This window comes from Sciurus vulgaris (genome assembly GCF_902686455.1).
Source record: "Sciurus vulgaris genome assembly, chromosome: 4".
Classification (NCBI taxonomy): domain Eukaryota; kingdom Metazoa; phylum Chordata; class Mammalia; order Rodentia; family Sciuridae; genus Sciurus; species Sciurus vulgaris.
Window position 1 is genome coordinate 43,359,011 of NC_136464.1, and position 21,124 is coordinate 43,380,134.

The 21,124-nt window shown below is 34.1% G+C and overlaps 1 protein-coding gene across 7 annotated transcripts in view; it reads right to left on the bottom strand.

Moving 5' to 3' along the window:
• CCSER2 (coiled-coil serine rich protein 2) overlaps positions 1-21,124 on the bottom strand; it is a 172,038-nt gene that overhangs the window by 23,654 nt on the left and 127,260 nt on the right. For all 7 annotated transcript variants that reach the window (XM_079138197.1, XM_079138196.1, XM_079138195.1 and 4 more), the window contains 2 exons: positions 16,117-16,200; positions 1,294-1,380 (listed from right to left, as the gene is read on the bottom strand). In XM_079138197.1, coding sequence (XP_078994323.1) covers positions 1,294-1,380; positions 16,117-16,200 — 171 coding nt within the window. The remainder of the gene's footprint in view (positions 1-1,293; positions 1,381-16,116; positions 16,201-21,124) is intronic.

Below are 21,124 nucleotides of genomic sequence, written 5' to 3' on the forward strand. Positions count from 1 at the left end.
CAGAAGTAATGGAAATTGGCTGTCATTCAGCTGATTAATATTGGAGCTAAAAAAGTCCTCTAATTCCTCTCAATGGCTCTATTAAGGACTTTTTATCCTATTTCTTAACGCTATTTAGAGATATAAAGAAAGAAAATATAAAGAAATGTAAATAGAAGGATACATTAACTTTGAAAATATGAATTATACCATTTCCTATCTCTAGTTGGAGTTTATAAATGTTCTTGATTTCAACAAGTTTCATAACTAAACCATGTTATACTATTGTAATTTTTCTGAATGACTTCTAATCCCTTACTACCAAACAGGTGGTAGTGGGTGAGACACTCAGCCCCTTAAAACTCAAATAGTAAGACATTCAATACACAGAGCATCACTGCTTGCGATAAGAAGCAAAGAATCCACTCAATCACCTAAATTTATGTTGAGAAAACACTAACATTCAAGAACAGGAACAGTCAAGTAAGTTTCACAAAGTCCTCATGGTAGAGGTCACAATTTCCCTAAAATATGATAATGTGTTAATGTGATTCTGATGTGTTTATAGGGGAAATTTCTAGCTAAATGCATCAGTCTCTGGAGTAATCTATAAAAAAAAAACTATGCACAACATTTAGCTGATTCACACTAAATATGATTTCTAGGTTCACGAGAATTCAACAATCTATGTTGCTAAAGACTAATGCTTTCACTTTTCTTGTGTTCTTTCTTTGAGATTCTCTTACATATTTCTGAAATCTTTATACAATTATGTTCAGGGTGGAGATACTGTTCAGGACAACTGGCTCTTTCTCCTTACAAGTCAGTATAACAAAAAGAATGGTTCTAAATTAAAAGAGATTTAAAAGATATAATCAGTGGTTACACATGAGGGATCACTCATCATCCATAGAGAAGAAACACTATCTTGGAATCTCCTTCAACCTAATACGTAAGCCTAAATAACCAGTGTTATTATGCTAACAGAGAGAGAGAAAATGTCCCATTCTCAACTTCTAGTACTTATTTCTTGAAACACATCAATAAATGAATGTAAACTGGTGCATTTTAAATCCCAGAAACAGAGGCCACTGAAAATGGACCAAGGAAGAATTTTTCACATAGAATACTTGATATTTAAGATAAACATTTAATCACATATTTTCATTACAGCACATATAATCTAAACATAATGCAATTATGTGATTTTGAAGGCCAAAAATGAATCAAACTCTAATTCTGGTTGTTTTATAAAAACCACATATTGTCCACTTTGGAAAGTCTCCATTTTACATTCTACACTATAATACTTACAAGTTGATGTTCTAATAGTTGTATTTTTTCATCTTTTTTCTTTATTTCCTCTTTAAGTTGTTTCATTTCATTTAATAAATCTTCCTTCTGAAATGTTAAAAAATTAAGATGAGTCACTTAAAATACCTTAACGAGAAGCACTAAATCAATGATGAAGATCCAATAATGAACTTTCTATTAAAAAACAAACTTTTTTAATAAAGAAAACTTTCTATTAAAAAACAAACAAAAACTTCTAAGATTTCATGGTCTAATGGATTCTGACATGTAAACAACGAACAATAATAGAAGCAACAGCTAGCATTTACAAAGCACTAATTAGGTGTCAGAAACGAAATACTTTCAGGTATTTCAGCATTTGATCCTGACTACACCGAGGAACATACCATTATCCTCTTTAAGTCAGACAGTAAAATAAATCAGACACAAAACAGTTAATTCAGGTAACATTTCAAAGGATGCAGATGAGTTATCTGTCAGAGAAAAGAAGAGTGTGACAAGCAGAGGAACTAGTATAATTAAAGCCACAAGAGGCTTTTCATGGCTGTTCAAATATCAGCAAAAAGATAAAAGTGTCTGAGCCCAACAAGGGAGATTCTTTATCAAGGAGCCACTTTACTGAGAGGCACTGCTTGAATCAAAGAGAAAACAACCTACCAACTTCATTGATAAGAAATACTTAATGCTATTAAATGGAAACCTAGGGCTGGGGTTGTAGCTCAGTGGTAATGTGCCCACCTAGTACATGTGAGGCACTGGGTTCGATCCTCAGCACCACATAAAAATAGGTAAATAAAGGCAGCGTCCATCTACAACTAAAAAATATTAAAAACAAAAAACAAACAAAACAATGGAAACCTACCACCAGGTCAAGCAGCAATCTGGTTACATTTCCAAAATGTCAAATATCATTAACCTATTGTTAGCCCATTTTATGTACCACCATTCAATTTTTCAGAAATATATGCTAAAAAATAATAAGCAAAGAACTTAGAATATACACATGGATGATTTCTTTCCAAAACGAAAACATGTAAGCAAATTTTAATAACACTGTTACTGAGGAGTATGACAGCTCTGTCAGACATATTTAAAACAAAACAAAACAAACAAAAACCCTGCAGTCTTTTTTACAAGAAATCAGAAGCGGATATTTTACAAAAGTTTTAACATATTACAGAGGTATCCCAACCAATGGAGGAGACACTTTTAAAATGCTGTTGTTTATAGTGTAATGGGGAAAGGCTATTGCACACAAAAAATGATCTTTATTTAAATATAAAATAGGAATTTTTAAAATTCATAAATTAAGACAAAAAAAGATGGATTGTAGAACGTCAAAGATACATTTCTACTGATATAGTCAGAAACATTTCTAGGCTGTAGCAAATAAAGCCATTAAGAGTTAACATATAAACAATGGAGTTCTACTTGATCATAAAGAAGAATAAAATTATGTTATTTGCTAGTAAACGAACAGCACTGGAGAATATTAAGTCAGAAAATCAAAAGTGGAATATTTTCTCTCATATGTAGGAGCTAGAGAGAAAAAAGAAATAAAAAATAGGGATCTGGAGAAAAACAAGGGAGATCAGTAGAGTAGAAACAGGGAACTAAGGAGGAAGTAGGAAGGGAAAGAGAATGAAGTTAACAAAACTATACTAGGTTCATGTATGAATCTACCACAATGCATTCTGATTTTATATAAAACATAATCCATCAATTAAAATTAATTAAATAAATAGAAGGACCAATGTAGCAGAAGAAGAGGGAGAAGGGAAGGGAAGTGGGTAGTACTGGGGATTGCAATGGAGAAAACTGTTACATGCATTTATGCATATGTCAAAATGAACCCTACTATTATGTATAATTATAATGCACTAAAAAATGTTTCCAAAGGAGTTTTGAATGATGTCATAAAATTGTCTTTAGGATACAAATATAATAAAATATCTATTTTTTTTTTTTTAAAAGGGCTGGGGATGTAGCTTGGTAGTCAAATACCCCTAGGTTCAATCAACAGTACCACCAAACAACAACAAACTTTTACCCCATCAGCTCTATGAAGAGATGTATGTCTCTATAGTTTTAAGTCAATGATTAAAAATATTATAAATGCAAAATAATCCCATTCATTTATAAAAGCACCCCTATTTAATTAAGATTTTTTTTAATCATCTAGGTTTTCTTAACAGAGCTACCATTTGTAGGATTAGTAGAGAGCTTTATGAATTATCTTTAATCTCTGAGAAGACGCTTTTAAAATGCTGATGGTTGTTAAACTTTTTATTTCTATTTTAACTTAGTCTATATTTTCTGTATTTTTCTATTAAATAAAAGCATGCTTGTGTGTTTTAAAAAGCTGATAAATATATTTGATTATATAAAAATTTAAGGCATCTATCTATGCAGTTAACACTAAACTTGGTAAGAGCCTATGAAAATATAACAAAGGATTTGTATCTCAAAGACATATGTATCTATTCAAGCGTATAAGATCATTTTCAAGGCCCCCAAGACAAAGAGCTGGCTCTCATAAACAAATGTATAATTGGTAAAATGTTCTATTTGGCTTCTTGAAGAAATGTAAAGTAATGAAGGTACTGTTTTAAAGATATTAAATTATGGGGAAAATATTCAATATGATTAACGAGATTAGAAAAAAGGGTACATCAAACTTAGCAAGTATGGTTTCTGGACAAATATGACTCTATGTTTAAGTAAAAAATACTTGAATTCTTCGAGTCAGCTAGGTAATTCCTAAAAATTCATGGCAAAGAAATGATGAGAAAAAGTGCAAGGTAGGATCTTACAAGTTTACAAAATTTACAATTGTTTGGTACTAGGTCAACAGAAATGTAGTATATCAACTTGATGGAACAGAACATAGCCATCATTCATATACTTAGGGCTAGTTTCTACCAGTGGTACAGAAAATGGGCCTGAAAATAAAATCAAAATACAATGTGGTAAGAACATAAATACCCAACATGTACAATAGCACTCACTACAGGGCAAATAGTAAGGATTTTATACTTCATAAAGACTGCAAAGGACAAGTCAGTAAATGAGTGACTCCAGTGGAGATTTTTAAGGATAAGCAAAAGGTGCCTGTTATGGTGGGGCACACCTGTGATCCCAACAACTCAGAAGCTGAGGCAGGAGGATCTCAATTTCAAGGCCTGTCTCAGAAACTTAGACTCTGTCTCAAAATAAAAAGGACTGGGGATGTAGCTCATTGGTAGAGTGCCCCTGAGTTCAATCTCAAGTATTATAGATACTGACAAAGATGAGCAGCAGGCTCTGAAAATAGAGATGTCTTTGAATCTTACAGTAAGGGATTCTAAGTGTCACGCAACACTACAGAGGCAAGGACAAGTATAACGCATCTGGAGAATTATAAGCAGTGATGAATAGTGGAAAATAATTTTGCTAGTAAAATAATCAAGTAACAGATCACACAGGACTATGGCTGTCAGTTATAGACTTAGCCAGGCAGTGACAGATTTGCATTTGAAATGGTTTTGACAGCTGTTTGGAAGGCAAATTTGACAACAGTGATAACAACATTGGATTAGGAGTTGGTTATTGAGATATTATAATCCTCCAGATTAAAGTAGTAGGCTGATGCAAGAGTCATAATAGAGACAAAGAAGAGGACAAGGAAGCAAAATTTGAGGATTCTGGCAATTTACTGCAAGTGAGAGAAAGGCACAGAGGAGCAGTCAAGAATGACATCATATTTCTAGTTTGAGTGACATATCAAATTGTTGTGCCACTGACAGAGGTATGTGTGAGTTTTAAATATATGTTAGAGGTACCTGTGGATAGTGCAGAAATGTCTAGTGGGCAACTGAATCACCAAATATGGAAAAAAATACGTTATCATTATATATGCCTTATGTAAAATCATGAGAATAAAAAGTTGAGAGAGGACAGAACTAAAGATGTAAATCTAACATTTGAAGAAGAAACTACAAAGGAAATGGGCAAATGGCAGAGAGGTATGAGGGATCCCAAGGAAGTATCATAAATGCCAAGGGATGAACTTTTCAGGAAAAGGCCATGTCAAATATTAATGAGTATTTTTCCATGTTTCCACATTAAGTAGAAAGGGATTTAAGTAAAGTCAGGAAAGTTATTTCCTGAATTTAAGATAGTAAGATATACAAATTTATAAATTGACAATGAAGAAGAGAAAGTACATTGAAGACATACAAGCAAGGAGCAGGAGAATCTTGCTAGATAATTAAGCAGCACCGGAACACAAAGCTAAGAACACAGGAAGGGTAGTTTCTAACAGTATGGTTACTACTTTTCTCCTATACTTGGAACAAAGTAAATGAAAATGAGATAGAGCTAAGTAAGTTAGAAGGAAGGAGGGAGGGAAGCAGAATCTGTGTGTGATTTAGCACAAGACTACTGAAGAGGTTGAAAGCATGGCTGAGCATGGTGCTTAAGCATGATTAATGTTTGGAATAGTTCATCAGAAGAATGGGAAGGAGCTGTCCTAACATAAACAAGAACAGACTGGTGGTATGACAGGTCTATTGGAAAATTTAGACCCTGAATTTGTAATTGCACAAGTCACCATATTTGCACATTTGAAACTGTGCTGCTAAAAGCATCTTTGATGAGAAGGTGACATAGTTAGGGATTTACTGTTAGAAGTTCAAGAGAGACTAAAGATAATGGAGAGAAGACACAGTGAGCTATTGCATGTCAGGTTGAACAGAGGGAAGACCAAGAATTTTATGCTGGGAAGAAAAGGAAACAGGGACAAGAAGTAAGTACCAGGTAACAATATGTCTTCCATGTAGTATTAATACACCAGAAAGGAACACAGAAAAAAACAATGAAGTAATTAGCTAAGAAAAAAGGTTGTAATTAATTAAAGAAAATAATTTCTTTACATGTAAAAACTGCAATCACAAAAAGGAACTTAGAGAAAAAAGAGCAACTTAAAAAAAAAAAGTCAGTTACAAAACTTAAATGTATTTGAAAGATTCTGAGAGACTGAGTTACTGGTTTTCAATTTAGTCATTTATTGATTGGGTGATGGGATAGGTAAAATAATTGTAAACACCCAGTTCCTGTCTCAAGGAACTGAAAAAAACATAATAGGATACTCGCTATGAAAAATGTTATGAAAATAATGTTCATGAGAGATTGTGCAGATGTCTTCTAGTTAATATATGAAAAGCACCAAATGTTTGCCAACCTTCTTGCTCACTAAGTCCAGATGGGGTTTTTTTCCTTTTAAAAAAATTTTTGTTTTAATTAGTTATATGTGACAATAGAATGCATTTTGACAAAGCATACACAAATGGAGCATAACTTCTCATTCCTCTGACTGTACATGGTGCACAGTCACACCAATAGTATAATCATACATGTATATAGGGTAATAATGTCTGTCTCGTTCTACCATCCTTCTGATCCCCACGGCCCCAACCTTCCCCCTCACTCCACTCTGCACAATCCACAGTTCCTTCATTCTTCCCTCCCCACTACCCTAATGCATGGATCAGCATCCATTTATCAGAGAAAATACTGGGTCTTTAGTATTTTGGGATTGGCTTATTTCACTTAGCATGATGTTCTCTAGTTCCATCCATTTACCTGCAAATGCCATAATTTCATCCTTCTTTAAGGCTGAGTAATATTCCATTGTGTATATGTACCACAATCTCTTTATCCATTCATCTGTTGAAGGACATCTAGGTTGGTTCCACAGTTTTACTACTGTGAATTGAGCTGTTATAAATACTGATGTGGCTGCATCACTGTAGTTTGCTGATTTTAAGTTCTTTGGGTATAAATGGAGGAGTGGGATAACGGGGTCAAATGGTGGTTCCCCTCCATGTTTTCTAAGGACCCTCCATACTGCTTTCCAGAGTGGTTGCACCAATTTGCAGTCCCACCAGCAATGTATGAGTGTACCTATTCCCCCACATCCTTGCCAATGCTTATTATTGCTTGTATTCTTGATAATTGCCATTCTGACTGGAGTGAGGTAAAATTTTAGTTTTGTTTTTTTAAATGTTTTAGTTGTGTAGATGGACACAGTAACTTTATGTTATTTATTCATTGTTATGAGGTGCTAAGAATCAAACCCAGTACTTCACACATGCTAGGAAAGCGCTCTACCACTGAGCCACATCCCCACTCCACCTTAGTTTTAATTTACATTTCTCTAATTGCAAGATGATGAACATTTTTTCATGTTTGTTGATCAACTGCATCTCTTCTCTGAAGTATCTGTTCAGTTTCTCAGCCCATGTATTGATTGGGTTACTTGATTTTTTGGTGTTAAGTTTTTTGAGTTCTTTATATATCCTGGAGATTAGTGCTCTACCTGAGGTGCATATGATAAAGATTTTCTCCCATTCTGTAGGCTCTCTCTTCATTTTATTCTTTCCTTTGCTGAAAGGAATCTTTTAGTTTGATCCATCCCATTTACTGATTGTTAATTTTACTTCTTGCACTTTAGGAGTCTTGTTAAGGAAGACATGTCCTAAGCCAACATGATGCCAAGATTTTGGGCCTACTTTTTCTTTGCAGGGTCTCTGTTCTAGTGACTAAGTCTTTGATGCACTTTGTTGATTTTTGTGCAGGGTGGGATGTGGGTAGCAGTACTTATTTAGTAGAATCAGACTTACTTAGCAGAATCAGTCTAGGTTGAGCCATGTGACGCGGAGACCTGGCTTCTAGGAACTGCTGGAAAATATGTGGCACTGCATGCGAGTGGTTCCCTATCTCCGTCTGGAATTTTCCCTGAGAGGATGGCTCCCCTAACTCCACCCTATCCTGTCCATCACAGAAGAAGCTCCTCCTGGTCCTTGACCCTTTCACCTGCATATTATAAATAAAGGAGAGTTGGGTGATTTGGTTGTTGTAAAGAGGCCAGGCCAGAGTTGGTATGGCTGGACTGTCACACCACCTCTCTCATAAAAACAGTATTGGTTCTCTTCATGTGTTTATTGAGTAGATAAGTTTTTTGGGTAATAGAAAAACCACCAACATCCCCCTCTGGCAGCCGACCCTTTACTCCTCCATGCATGACGTGGCAGAGAGGAATCCAATAGTGGGAGATATTATTTTACTTTCATTTTGTTACATACGGATTTCCAGTTTTTCCACCACCATTTGCTGAATAGCTTGCTACCTTTTCTCCAATGTATATTTTTGGTGCCTTTGTCTAATACGAGATACCTGTATTTATGTGAGTTTGTTTGTGTCTTTTATTCTGTACCACTAGTCTACCTGTCTGCATTGGTGCCAATACCATGTGGTTTTTATTACTATTGCTCTGTAGTATAGTTTGAGGTCTGGTAGTGTGATGCCTCCTGCTTCACTGTTCTTGCTAAGGATTGTCTTGGCTATTCTGGGTCATTTTTCCAAATGAATTTCATCGTTGCCTTTTCTAGTTCTATGAAGAATGCCACTGGGAGTTCAATAGGAATTGCATTAAATCTGTAATATCTATATAGGGCTTTTGGTAATATGGCCATTTTGACAATATTAATTCTGCCATCCAAGAGCATGGGAGTAATTTCCATCTTCTAAGGTCTTCTTCAATTACTTTCTTTAGTGTTCGATAGTTTTCATTGTAAAGATCTTTCACCTCTTATGTTAGATTGATTCCAAAGTTTTATTTTATTTTATTTCTTGAGGTTACTGTGAATAAAGTAGTTTTCCTAATTCCTCTTGCAGTGGATCTATCGCTTATGTATAGAAATGCATTTGATTTATGGGTATTGATTTTATATCCATCTACTTTGCTGAATTTATTTATGAGTTCTAGAAGTTTCCTGCTGAAAGTGTTTGGATTCTGTAAACATAGAATCATGTCGTCAGCAAATAAGATCATTTGAGTTCTTCTTTTCCTATTCAAATCCCTATAATTTCTTTCATCTGTCTGACTGCTCTGGCAAGAGTTTCAAGGACTATGTTGAATGGAAGTGGTGAAAGAGGGCATCCCTGTGTTGTTCCAGTTTTTGGGGGGGAATGCTTTCAGTTTTTCTCCATTTAGAATGATGTTGGCCATGCGCTTTGCATAGATAGCTTCTACAATGTTGAGGTATGGTCCCTACTATCCCTAGTTTTTCTAGTGTTTTGAACATAAAGTAGTGCTATATTTTGTCAAATGCTTTCTCCATCTACTGAGATAATCATGATTCTTGTCTTTGATTCTATTGATGGAATGTATTATGTTTTTAATTTCTGAATGTTGAACCAACCTTGCATTCCAGGGATGAAGCCCACTTGATTGTGGTGCACTATCTTTTTAATTATGTTTTTGTATGCAATTTGCCAGAGTTTTATTGAGAATTTTTGCTTCCATATTCATGAGGGATATTTGTCTGGAATTTTCTTTCCTTGATGTGTCTTTGTCTGGATTTCATATCAGAGTGATACTAGACTCATAGAGTGAGTTTGGAAGGGTTCCCTCCTTTTCTATTTCATGGAATATCCATGGAATATAGAGTATTGGTGTTAATTCTTCTTTGAAGGTCTTGCAAAACTTGGCTGAGAATCCATCTGGTCCAGGGATTTTCTTAGTTGGTAGACTTTTGATGGCATCTTTTATTTCACTGCATGAAACTGATCTTTTTAAATTGTGTATGTCCCTCCTGCTTCAGTTTGTGTAGATTGTATGTCTCTAGAAATGTGTCAATGTCTTCAAGTTTTTCTATTTTATTTGAGTATAAACTTTCAAAATAGTTTCTAATTATCCTCTATTTCAGTAGTATCCATTGTGATATTTCCTTTATCATCACATATTTTAGTAATTTGAGTTTTTCTCTTTGTTAGTGTGGCTACGTTTTATCAATTTTATTTTTTTCAAAGAAAAACCTTTTTGTTTTGTCAATTTTTTGAATTGTTTCCTTTGTTTCAATTTTATTGATTTCAGCTCTGATTACAATTATTTCCTGTCTTCTGCTTTTGTTGTTGATTTGTTCTTCTTTTTCTAGGGTTTGAGATATAATGTTAGATCATTTATTTGTTGACTTTTTATTCCTTTAATGAATGACATCAGTGCAATGAACTTTCCTCTTAGCACTGCCTTCGTAGTATCCCAGAGACTTTGGTATGTTTTATCAGTGTTCTCATTTACCTCTAAGTCAATTTTTTATTTCCGTCCTGATTTCTTCTGCTATTCATTCATCATTCAAAAGCATGATTCTTAGTCTCCAGGTTTTGGGAGTAGCTTCTATTTTTTATTTTATCATTGATTTCTAGATTCATTTCATTATGATCTGGTAGAATGCAGGGTAGTATTTCTATTTTTTTTGTATTTGCTGAGAGTTGCTTTGTGGCATAACACATGGTCTATTTTAGAGAAGGATCCAAGTGCTGTGGAAAGCAAATTCACTCGATGATGAATGAAATACTCTATATATGTTCATTAAGTTACATCACTGACTATATCATTTAGTTCTATAGTTCTTAGTTTTTTGTTTTGGTAGATCTATCCAGTGGTGACAGAGGTGTGTTAACAACAGGTCACCCAGTATTATTTGTTGTGGTCTATTTGTTCTTGAAATTGAGAAGGGTTTGTTTGATATACATTGATGGTCCATTGTTTGGGGCATATATTTTTACTATTGTTATGTGTAGTTGATGTATGGTTCCTTTAAGCAGTAGGAAATGTCCTTCTTTATCCCTTCTGACTTTGTGTGAAGTCCACTTTGTCTGATATAAGAATGAAAACACAGCTTATTTATACAGTTTATGTGAGTGACATGTTTTTTCCAACCTTTCACCTCCAGTCTGTGGATGTCTTTTCCTGGGAGTCAGTCTCTTGAAGACAGCATATTGTTGGGCCATTTTCTTTAATCCAATCTGCCAGTCTATGTCTTTTGATTGATGAACCACTAACATTTAGGATTATTACTGAGATATGATTTGTATTCCTGGTCATTTTGGTTTATATTTGGTTTTTAACTTTACTTAGTTTCTCCTTTGATTGACCTTTCCTTTAGTGTAGTTCCTCCCTTTGCTGGTTTTCATGATTTATTTTTTTCATTTCCTCCTCATGGAATATTTTGCTGAGAATGTTCTACAGTACAGGCTTTCTAGTTGTGAATTATTTAACTTTTATCATGGAAGGTTTTTATTTCATCTTCAAATCTGAAGCTTAATTTTGCTGGATATAAAGTTCTTGGTTGGTATCTCTTTTCTTTCAGAGCTTGATATGTTATTCCGGGACCTCCTGGCAATGAGGGTCTGGGTTGAGAAATCAATATAATGTGCTTTGCTGCGGGTCTACTGTAATTTTGTACATTTGGGATGCTTCAAGTCTTTTGTACTGGATTTTCCATTTCATTCTGAAAATTTGGGAAGTTTTCCGATACTATGTCATTGAAAAGACTGTGCATTCCTTTGGTTTATATCTCCATGCCTTCCTCTATTCTGATATATCTTAAATTTGGTCTTTTTATGCTATCCCATATTTCTTGGAAGTTCTGTTCATGGTTTCTTACCATCTTCTCTGTGTGGTCAACTTTATTTTCAACAGTAATTTTTTTTGTCTTCGTTGTCTGAGGTTCTGTCTTCTAAGTGATCAAGTGTGTAGGTGATACTTTCCATTGAATCTCTAATTTGGTTTATTGTTTTCTACATTTTGAGGATTTTTGCTTGATTCCTTTCTATATTCTCTGCTTCTTTATTGAAGTGATCTTTCACTTTCTGTATTTTCTCTTCAATACCATCCTTTATTTTGAAGATCAGTCTACCTATGTACCCTCTAAACTCCTCCGACATTTCTTCTACTGTGTTTTCTAGGGATTCTATTGTTGGAACATCTTAGTTTGTTTGCGGTGCTTTGTTCCCTTGTATTTTCATGTTGTTGTGATATAGATCTGAAGCAGTACAGTTTCTACCCTATAGTCTTACAGTGTCCCTGTAGGCTTCCAGTACCTTACCTTTAAGAGGAAAACCAATACAAACAGTATACAACCTTAAGCCAAATAGCTCCTATTAAGGTGTCTACAGTTTTGTAATAATAAACAGAAATGATGTGTTCAATTATTGTCTACAATATAAACATTAAACTTGTTAAAAGAGTTTACTGTTTCAAATGATGACAATGAGGGAACAGAAGTAGTGTAAGATGTGATGTTTATGAGGAAGAATAAGAAAAGATAGAAGTAAAAAATTTATAGTAAGAATGAGAGTATGAGAAAAGTGAGAAAGAGAATTCAGGGAGACACAGATGTGAGAGGAAAAATACAGATTAAGTAAAAATATAAGAAAACACAACAAAACTGTAATACAGTATTCAGACATCTCATTCCTTCAACAAATTGATGAATGAAAAATATATGGATTCAAAGATGGTAGAGGTATGAGAGAGAGCGCAAAAAAACAAACAAAAAAGAGTCTCAATGGAAAACTGAACAATTGCTTCCATTGGTTTTCAAAAATTTTCTCAGTTTCCCTTCTCCACTGATAAGTGGGATTATTTGAAGTCTGATGTTAGCTTCAGATGGACTGGTTGTGTGGGTGAGTTGATAGCAAGATGCTCTTATACCCTCTTCCAGTCACCCTGGCCCTCCACCATTGTAGCTGGTCCCTTCAATCCCCATGCACTTCATGACTCACTGAGCTGGAGAGAGCCCAGTTTCCTCCAGTTTCTCCAATTTGTGCTCCCCCTGGTAGAACTGCTCCTAGTTGCCAGCTTTCCACAGGCTTGCCAGACCCAGAATGGCCCATGCAAACCCAGCTGCAATCTAACAGACCTGGGCTTCATCTTCCCCAGACCCTGTCTTGCTGCAGTCCCAAGATCTTCAATGCTCTTTCAACTTGCAGAGAGACTACTAGGGATGGGCTCACATAAAGAAGTGACCCTGCAAAAAGGCAGCCAGATGGTGGCCACTAGCACACCCAGCAGAAAGACCTCAAGTGCAAACAGACCTGCAGGTACCCTGACAATATATCTCCAGGCCCTGGCCTGTGTCCTCAGACTGAGGCTGCCACCCTCTGAGATGGCAGCAGTGGCAGCAGCAAACCTTCAGGTTCTGGCTGGTGTCCCAGGATGGCATCGGCTGCATGTAACCAAACCTGCAGGTACTGTGACACTGGAGTTCAAGGCAGCAGTGGGCAGCAGGCGATCTGCTGGCAGTCTGTGGACGGTCTGCAGGCTAACAGTGGTTGATTGGCAAGTGGATGTCGGGCAGTAGGTGATGGCCAGACAAAAGGTAGGCTAACAGGCAAATGGTGGACGATAGGCAGCATTCTGCCAGCAATCTGTGCTCACAATGTGGGAGATATACTGGCAGATGGTGGACAACTGTTGTGGATGAATGGGGGGATCATTGGGCAGTGATGGTTACCTGACAGAGAAATACTATTTCTTTTGCTTGAATCCGAACTCACTGAGCAACAAGGAATGCAGTCTCCCTCTAGTTTGCCATCATGGAACTCCCTTCAATTTCTTTCTTTTAGTGTTTTATAGTTTTCATTGTAGAGGTCCTTCACCTCTTTTGTTAGATTGATTCCCAAGGTTTTCTTTGCTATCTTTTGAAGCTATTGTGAATGGGATAATTTTCCTAATTTTTTTTCTGGCAAATTCATCATTGGAATATAGGAATGTGGTTGACATATGAGAGTTAATCTTGCATCCTGCTATTTTACTGAATTCATTTATGAACTCTAGAAGTCTTCTGGTAAGAGTTTTTTGGGTCTCCTAAATATAGTATTATTAGCAAGCAGATAATTTTGAGTTCTTCTTTTCCTATTTGTATCCCTTTAATTTCCTTCTCTTGTCTGATTGACCTGACTAGAGTTTCAAGAACTATGTTGAATAGGAAAAGTGGGCACCATTGTCTCATTCCTATTTTTAGAGAAAATGCTTTCAGTTTTTCTCAGAATAACACTGGCCTTGGGCTTATTATATATAGCTTTTACAATGCTGAGGTAAGGTCCTGCATCCCTAGTTTCTCTAGTATTTTAAACATGAATGGGTGCTATATTGTATCAAATGAATTTTCTGTACCTATGGAGATAATCATGTGATTCTTTAACTTAACCTGATTTATGTGGTGAATTACATTTATTGATTGCCATATGTTGAATCAAACTTGCATCCCTAGGATGAAACCCACTTGATCTTTTTAATGTGTTTTTGTATGCTGTTTGCTGATATTTTATTTATTAAATTATTTTCATCATGGTCATTAAGAATATTGATCTCAAGTTTTCTTTTCTTGATTTTTCTTTGCCTGGTTTTGGTATCAGAATGATACTGACTTCAAAGAAAGAGTTCGGCAGTCTTCCCTCCTTTTCTATTTCATGGAATAATCTGAGGATGACTGGTATTAGTTCTTCTTTCTTTAAAGAATTCTGGTAGAACTCAGCCAAGAATCATCCAGTTCTGGGCTTTTCTTTGTTGGAAGGCTTCTGATTGCTGCTTTAATTTTATTACTTGATACTGATCTGTTTAAGTTTTCTATATCCTCAAGGTTCATTCAGTAAGTCATATACCTCTAGAAATTTTTCCATATCTTCACGATTTTCTGGTTTATTGGAGAATACATTTTCAAAATAGTTTCTAATGAACTTCTGGATTTCAGTAGTAACTATAGTGATATTTCCTTTTTCATCTTGAATTTTGTTAATTTGAATGTTTTCTCTCTTTCTTTTGGTTAGTTTGGCTAAGTGTTTATCAATCTTGTTTACCCTTACCATTGACCCAGATATTCCACTACTTGGCCTATACCCAAAGGACTTAAAATCAGCATACTACAGTGATGCAGCCACATCAGTGTTTATAGCAGCTCAATTCACAATAGCTAGATTGTGGAACCAACTTAGATGCCCTTCAATAGAAGAATGGATAAAGAAACTGTGATATATATACACAATGGAATATTATTCAGCCATAAAGAATAATAAAATTATGGCATTTGCAGGTAAATGGATGGAGTAGAAGAATACCATCCTAAGTAAAATAAGCCAATCCCCAAAATACAAAGGCTGAATGATTTCTCTAATAAGTGTATGGATGATACATAACTGGAGGTGGGGGATGAGGGGTAAGGCAAGAATGGAGGAAGGACGGACTGTGCAGAGGAAAATGAGGGGTGGGGAGGGGCAGGGAGAAGGAAAGACAATAGAATGAGACAAACATCATTACCCTATGTACATGTATCATTACACAAATGGTGTGACTCTACTTCATATACAACCAGAGAAATCAAAGTTGTACCCTATTTGTGTATAATGAATCAAAAAATAAAAAATAAATTAAAAACCAACTCTGTTTCATTGCTCTTTTGTATTGCTTTCTAATTCACAGTTCATTGATTTCAGCTCTGATTTTAATCATTCCCTGACTGCTTCTGATTCTGGTACTGATTTGTACTTTTTGAGGGCCATGAAATGGAATGTTAGATTATTTATTTGGTATCTTTCTATTCTTTTGATGTAAGAACTCAATGCTATAAACTTTCCTCTTAGAACTCCCTTAATACTTTCTCAGAGATTCTGATCAGTTATATCAGTGTTCTCATTTACTCCTAAGGAATTCTTCTGCTATCCATTCACCAATTAAAAGTCTATCAATTAATCTTCAGATATTTGAGTGATTTTTGTTTTTTATTTTATTGTTGATTTCTAATTTCATTCCATTATGATTTGATAAAATGGGATAATATTACTTTAACTTAAAGCAGCAAAATTTAAGAGCAAACTTATTTCACAGGACAGCAAGTTGTAGGTTTCTAATATTCTTATTATTCAAAGTTTTAATTGTTTCTACTTTAATATTTTAATAAGAAGAATTATGAAATCTTCAGCATGACTATCTGGTCATACCTTATGTATCTGGTCACCTTCTTCTGGTTCTGGACTAGATGGCAATGATAGCTGAATATCATGCAATGACCCACTTCCGTCATGCTGTCAAAAAGAACAAAAAGAGAAGATTAATACAATACCTGCAGATTCTTCAATTTGAATTCACTTAGCCTAAATGCTAGATGGCAAAGAAAAGTGGGAGATAAGATTTTAGAAATCTCCTTTACATCTCTGCACCAACAGAAGAAAAATAAGTGAACTAGGGCAAGAATAACCTATGGAAATAAACAATAGATACTACATGACTGGATAAAGCAGAGGACCAGTGAATAAAAGGAATATACGATATTTCCTAAAGAATTTTTAAATTACCATAGCTAAGAACAAGTGTAAAAGTCAACAGATTCTTCCTTATTTAGATGTGTTTTGGTATAAAGGAGTCAGAAATAATAACATTAAATAACTCAAAAAGGCTTGGTCATAAAAATCATTCTATTAAAAATACTAGATACAAGAGAATACATATTCATGACTACCATTTTGAAGTCCAAAAACAAGTAAAACTAATCTACAGTGCTTAGAAATCAGAAGAACAGGGGTGGCAGATCTGGGGACAGAGGGTAACTGACTGAGAGAAAATTAGGGGGCCTACTAGGAAACTGGAAATAGTCTATGTCTTGACTACGTGGTTGTTATATAAACATACATACAAAAAGTTCACGTTATAAACATACATACAAAAAGTTCAAGCTATAAATTAAGGTTGGTACATCTTACTTAGTTTATTGGATTGTAAGATGTACTTCAATAAAGAAAAGAACACATTAAACATTTTGATCTTAAACATGATAAAGTAAATAAAATTAAAATATTAAGTTCTAATCACCACTGACTGGTTTATGATATAAGAAATCAGATGTTAGATGATTCAGACAACCTCAAAAAAGATGAAGAGTATGGACTATGCTTAGGCTAATGGTGAGAGACTGAGCCTCTGACTAAGGAAACACAATAGTGACACCCACTCAGCAACTTTCAAGGAGCATTAACATCACAAATCTTCCTCAGACATATCTGATCTGAAATTCCTAGGCTATAGATAATGATGATCTGTACTGAAACAGGAGTGTTCTAGTAGGAGAGATGGGCATTTAAATTATTATCTTTCTTATTTATTATACTACATACTTCTGAATCAGAATCTCTAGGGATAAGGCCAGAAATATGTATCTAGAAAAGTTCAACAGACAATGCTGATTAACAGTAAGGACTAAGCATCTGAAATTTTCAGCATAAATAAATTATATTTGTATTACTGATGTCATATGGCTCAATTACCTGAGGAAAAAGTGTGATAAATTGCAAATGTTCTCAGAACATCATATTTTTAAAAAAATGTACAGAAAAGGACAAGAAGGAAGAAAAATTTTATAACAATCATCACAATAAAATGTTCATTGGTTATTAATGACTTTACATGTAAAAATAGGTCCAGTCCTATAAACAAGTTATGCTGAGCAAAGAAAGACTGTAAACTTTGATTTTTTTTCCAAATATCTAAATATCTTCCTGCAAAATGCAAAGCAGGAACCCCAAGGAATAAGAGAAAACACAAGTGCATACTATTTTACAATGGACACGGGCAGTTGTGGGAAGTATAAAGCAGGACATAAAAACAAAGAAATAAACAAACAAAAAAATCACATCAGTTTTCAGGGTGGAGAAAAAAAAGAGACCCTAGCAAAAACAGAAAACACATGAGAAACTGCAAAATACCAAACACTTAGGGAAGTAACTAGAAAAAGTTAAATGTAAATTCCTTGGTTCATCCCTAAGAAGCACCTGCTTACATGGGATCCTTAATAGCACATTAAACAGTGAAAAATAAACCTATAGAAATAAACTAAGACCACTATCCAGCTGCCATACCAGCCTCTGCTGTACACTCAAGGATAGATCTGGAGAGCATGAGAAAAGCTTTGAAAACAACTGACACTGAGCCCACACTCCAAAGTTTACCAGTTGGAACCTGTAGCCTGAACTCAATCAGATAGACAATTTACTTACATTAAAAAAAAAGAGAGAGAGAAGCTCAATATTACTTACAGAATTTAAATAAGAATCTCACAATACAATGTTCCAATACTGAAGACATGATCCAAAACTATTTAGATATAAACAAAGGGAAAAACCTCAACTTACACAGACAACAATGCCAAAATGACAAAGAACATAGAAATTAAATGGAAAAGATTAATAAAGCTATTATAAAAACTCCCCAAAAGTAAAGGTGAACTCTTGAGGTGACTAAAAGAGAAAGTTTCAGCAAAGAAATATATTTTATAAAGTGGAAACAACTGTAAATGTTAGACCTGATAAAATTCAATAATCAAAAATTTTAAATGCACGCAATGGACTAAATACCAGCATTTGAAATGACAAGAGTAACCTAAGGAAAGACCAACAGAAATTATGCAGTCTGAACAATGAAGAGAAAAAGGATTGGCAAGGGGAAAAAAAATTAACAGCCTACTCAAGGAACTATGGGAACAACTGTAAAAGATCTAACATTCATGTCTTTGAAATCACAGAAGGAAGAAATTGAGGCAGAAGAAATATTTGCAGAAATAATGAACAGTGAAAGACATGAACCTACAGAAATGAGAAACTCAATTTAAAAGAAACTGAAAATATACTAAATATGCTCTCAGAACACAAGGGAATTTAACTAGAAATCAGTTAAGGAAGGATAACCCTCCTAACAGTTGGAAGAAAATAACTTAATATGAAGTTGTCAAATGAGTAACTGATACAAAAAAAAAAAAACCCTAGAACAAGTAGAAATAAGAAAACAACAAAGGGCAGAAATTAATGAAATCAGAAAATAAAAAAAAGATCAATAAAACTAAAATCAGATTGGGTGAAAGATGCTTAAAAAAAAACAAAACAAACAGGAAAAAATCTAAAATGTACAGATCAAGACTCCAATATTGTACTGAAGTTTTCAGTCAGTACAACAGGCAAACAAACAACAACAAAAAGAAGGATCCATTAAGATGATATGATTTTTTTGTAGAAAATCCTAGAGTATCTACAATAAAACTACCAGTTACTAACATATAAATTTAGGAAAGTCATAAAATTAAAGGTTTTTTATAATATAAAAAAACAACTATTTTTGTAGCAAAGAACAACTGGAAATTGATTTCATTAAAAAACAACAACAACAACAAAAAAACCCAAAAAAACTTTACAAACCCAAACCAAAACCCCCAAATAATAAAAAAGGCAAAACCAAGAAAAAGAAAGCAAACTCCAAAATCTTTTTAGTATTTTTAGCATACTGAAAACAATGTGTGTGTGTGTGTGTGTGTGTGAGAAATCAGAGAAACAAATGAAGAGGTATCTTCTCTTTTGGTGAACTAAGAGACTTGATTTTAATAGAGTGAAATATTCAATATCGTTGACATATAAACTAGAGATTCAAAAATTCCCTGAATCAAAATCCTAGCAGAATATTTTTTGGAGAAAGAGAAGAATTTTTTCCATTTTGAAAAGAACAAAGTTGGAGAAGTCACATTATTTCATTTAAAAAGCACTAAAAATCAAGAGTGTGTGGTACTCAAAGAAGGACAAACACAACAAGGGAATAAAAAAGTCCAGAAATAGCCCCTCACATTTATGGATAAAAGTATTCCTGACAAAACTACAAATAAAATTTAATAGAAAAAAATACTCTTTTCAACAAATGATGCTACAATTAAAAAGACAAATTCAGTAAGATGAACTTTACCCATAACTCACACCACATACAAAAATTCTCACAACAGATTATACATCTAAATTTTAACTGTACATTAAAAAACTTTTCTAAAAGAACAGAAAACATTCTTATGTCATTTGGCTGAGGAAAAATTTCTTAAATTTAAATACTAAAAACATGATCCACTTAAAAAATGGATAAATCATTAATAAAATCAAAATAAAAACCATGAACTGGGAGAAAATATTTGGAGTAATTCAGGTAAAAAACTGACCATAGTGCCTAACTCACAGAGAGCATTTAAAATACTTGAGCTAATTTTTCATTAACTCAAAAATCTGACTTTAACTCACAAACAAAACACTCATAAAAATTAATCATCCTGTTAATTGTTAACAAATTGTGATCTGCAGAATAAGTGACCAGCTCCTCTATTACAGTCCACAAGTTAAAACTGGTTTTTATATTATTAAATGGTTGCATTTGGAATGTTTTATAAATATTTACATAACAGCATTAATTTTAGCTCTTACATCAAAAAGCTAAAATATTTACTATGTGGTCCATTAATAAGAAGTTGTCTAATCCCTGTACTAGGCCACAAAAGAATATCAATGTGTTATAAAGAACTGACGTCATATAGACACTGTTCTTTACATAACAATTTTTAAAAGGGAAAATTTTACTCTAATAAATGTATAAAAGATAGTCCAAGACAAGCAGAAATTACTGATGTTTATACTATTGCTACGCTTCAAATAAAAAGAATCTTGCCATTTTTTTTTTAGTCTGGCAATCTAAATTTAGGAGATCAAAGGAAAAAAGGCTTTCATTTTCATCAAAGCTCAAGAGCTTTAAAGACCATAAACATCATCTCCAACTTTAGTAATTAATAAAAACACTCCTCTGCAAATAACACTGAGACTGAACAATGGTAGGACTCTATTAAACTTTGACTAAGATGAACGTGTCCAGGTCAAAATTAGGAAACATTTTGAGAAATGTTCCTTTAAGTATTAGAGGTGGGAAAAAATATCATAAAAGGAACAAAAAATATATTCTCTCTTTAAAAGAATACTGAAGAAATAATTTCATGCGTGCAATTTTCAAGCTTCATATTATACAAACAAAAAAGTTAACTTTTATAGACTTGCGCCAGGCACTGTTCTGAGTGTTTTGCATAAACGTATAATAAATAGAAGCAAAAGTAATATAAAACCCGACACCAACTGAACATGCAATTTGTAATTATATGACTATCCA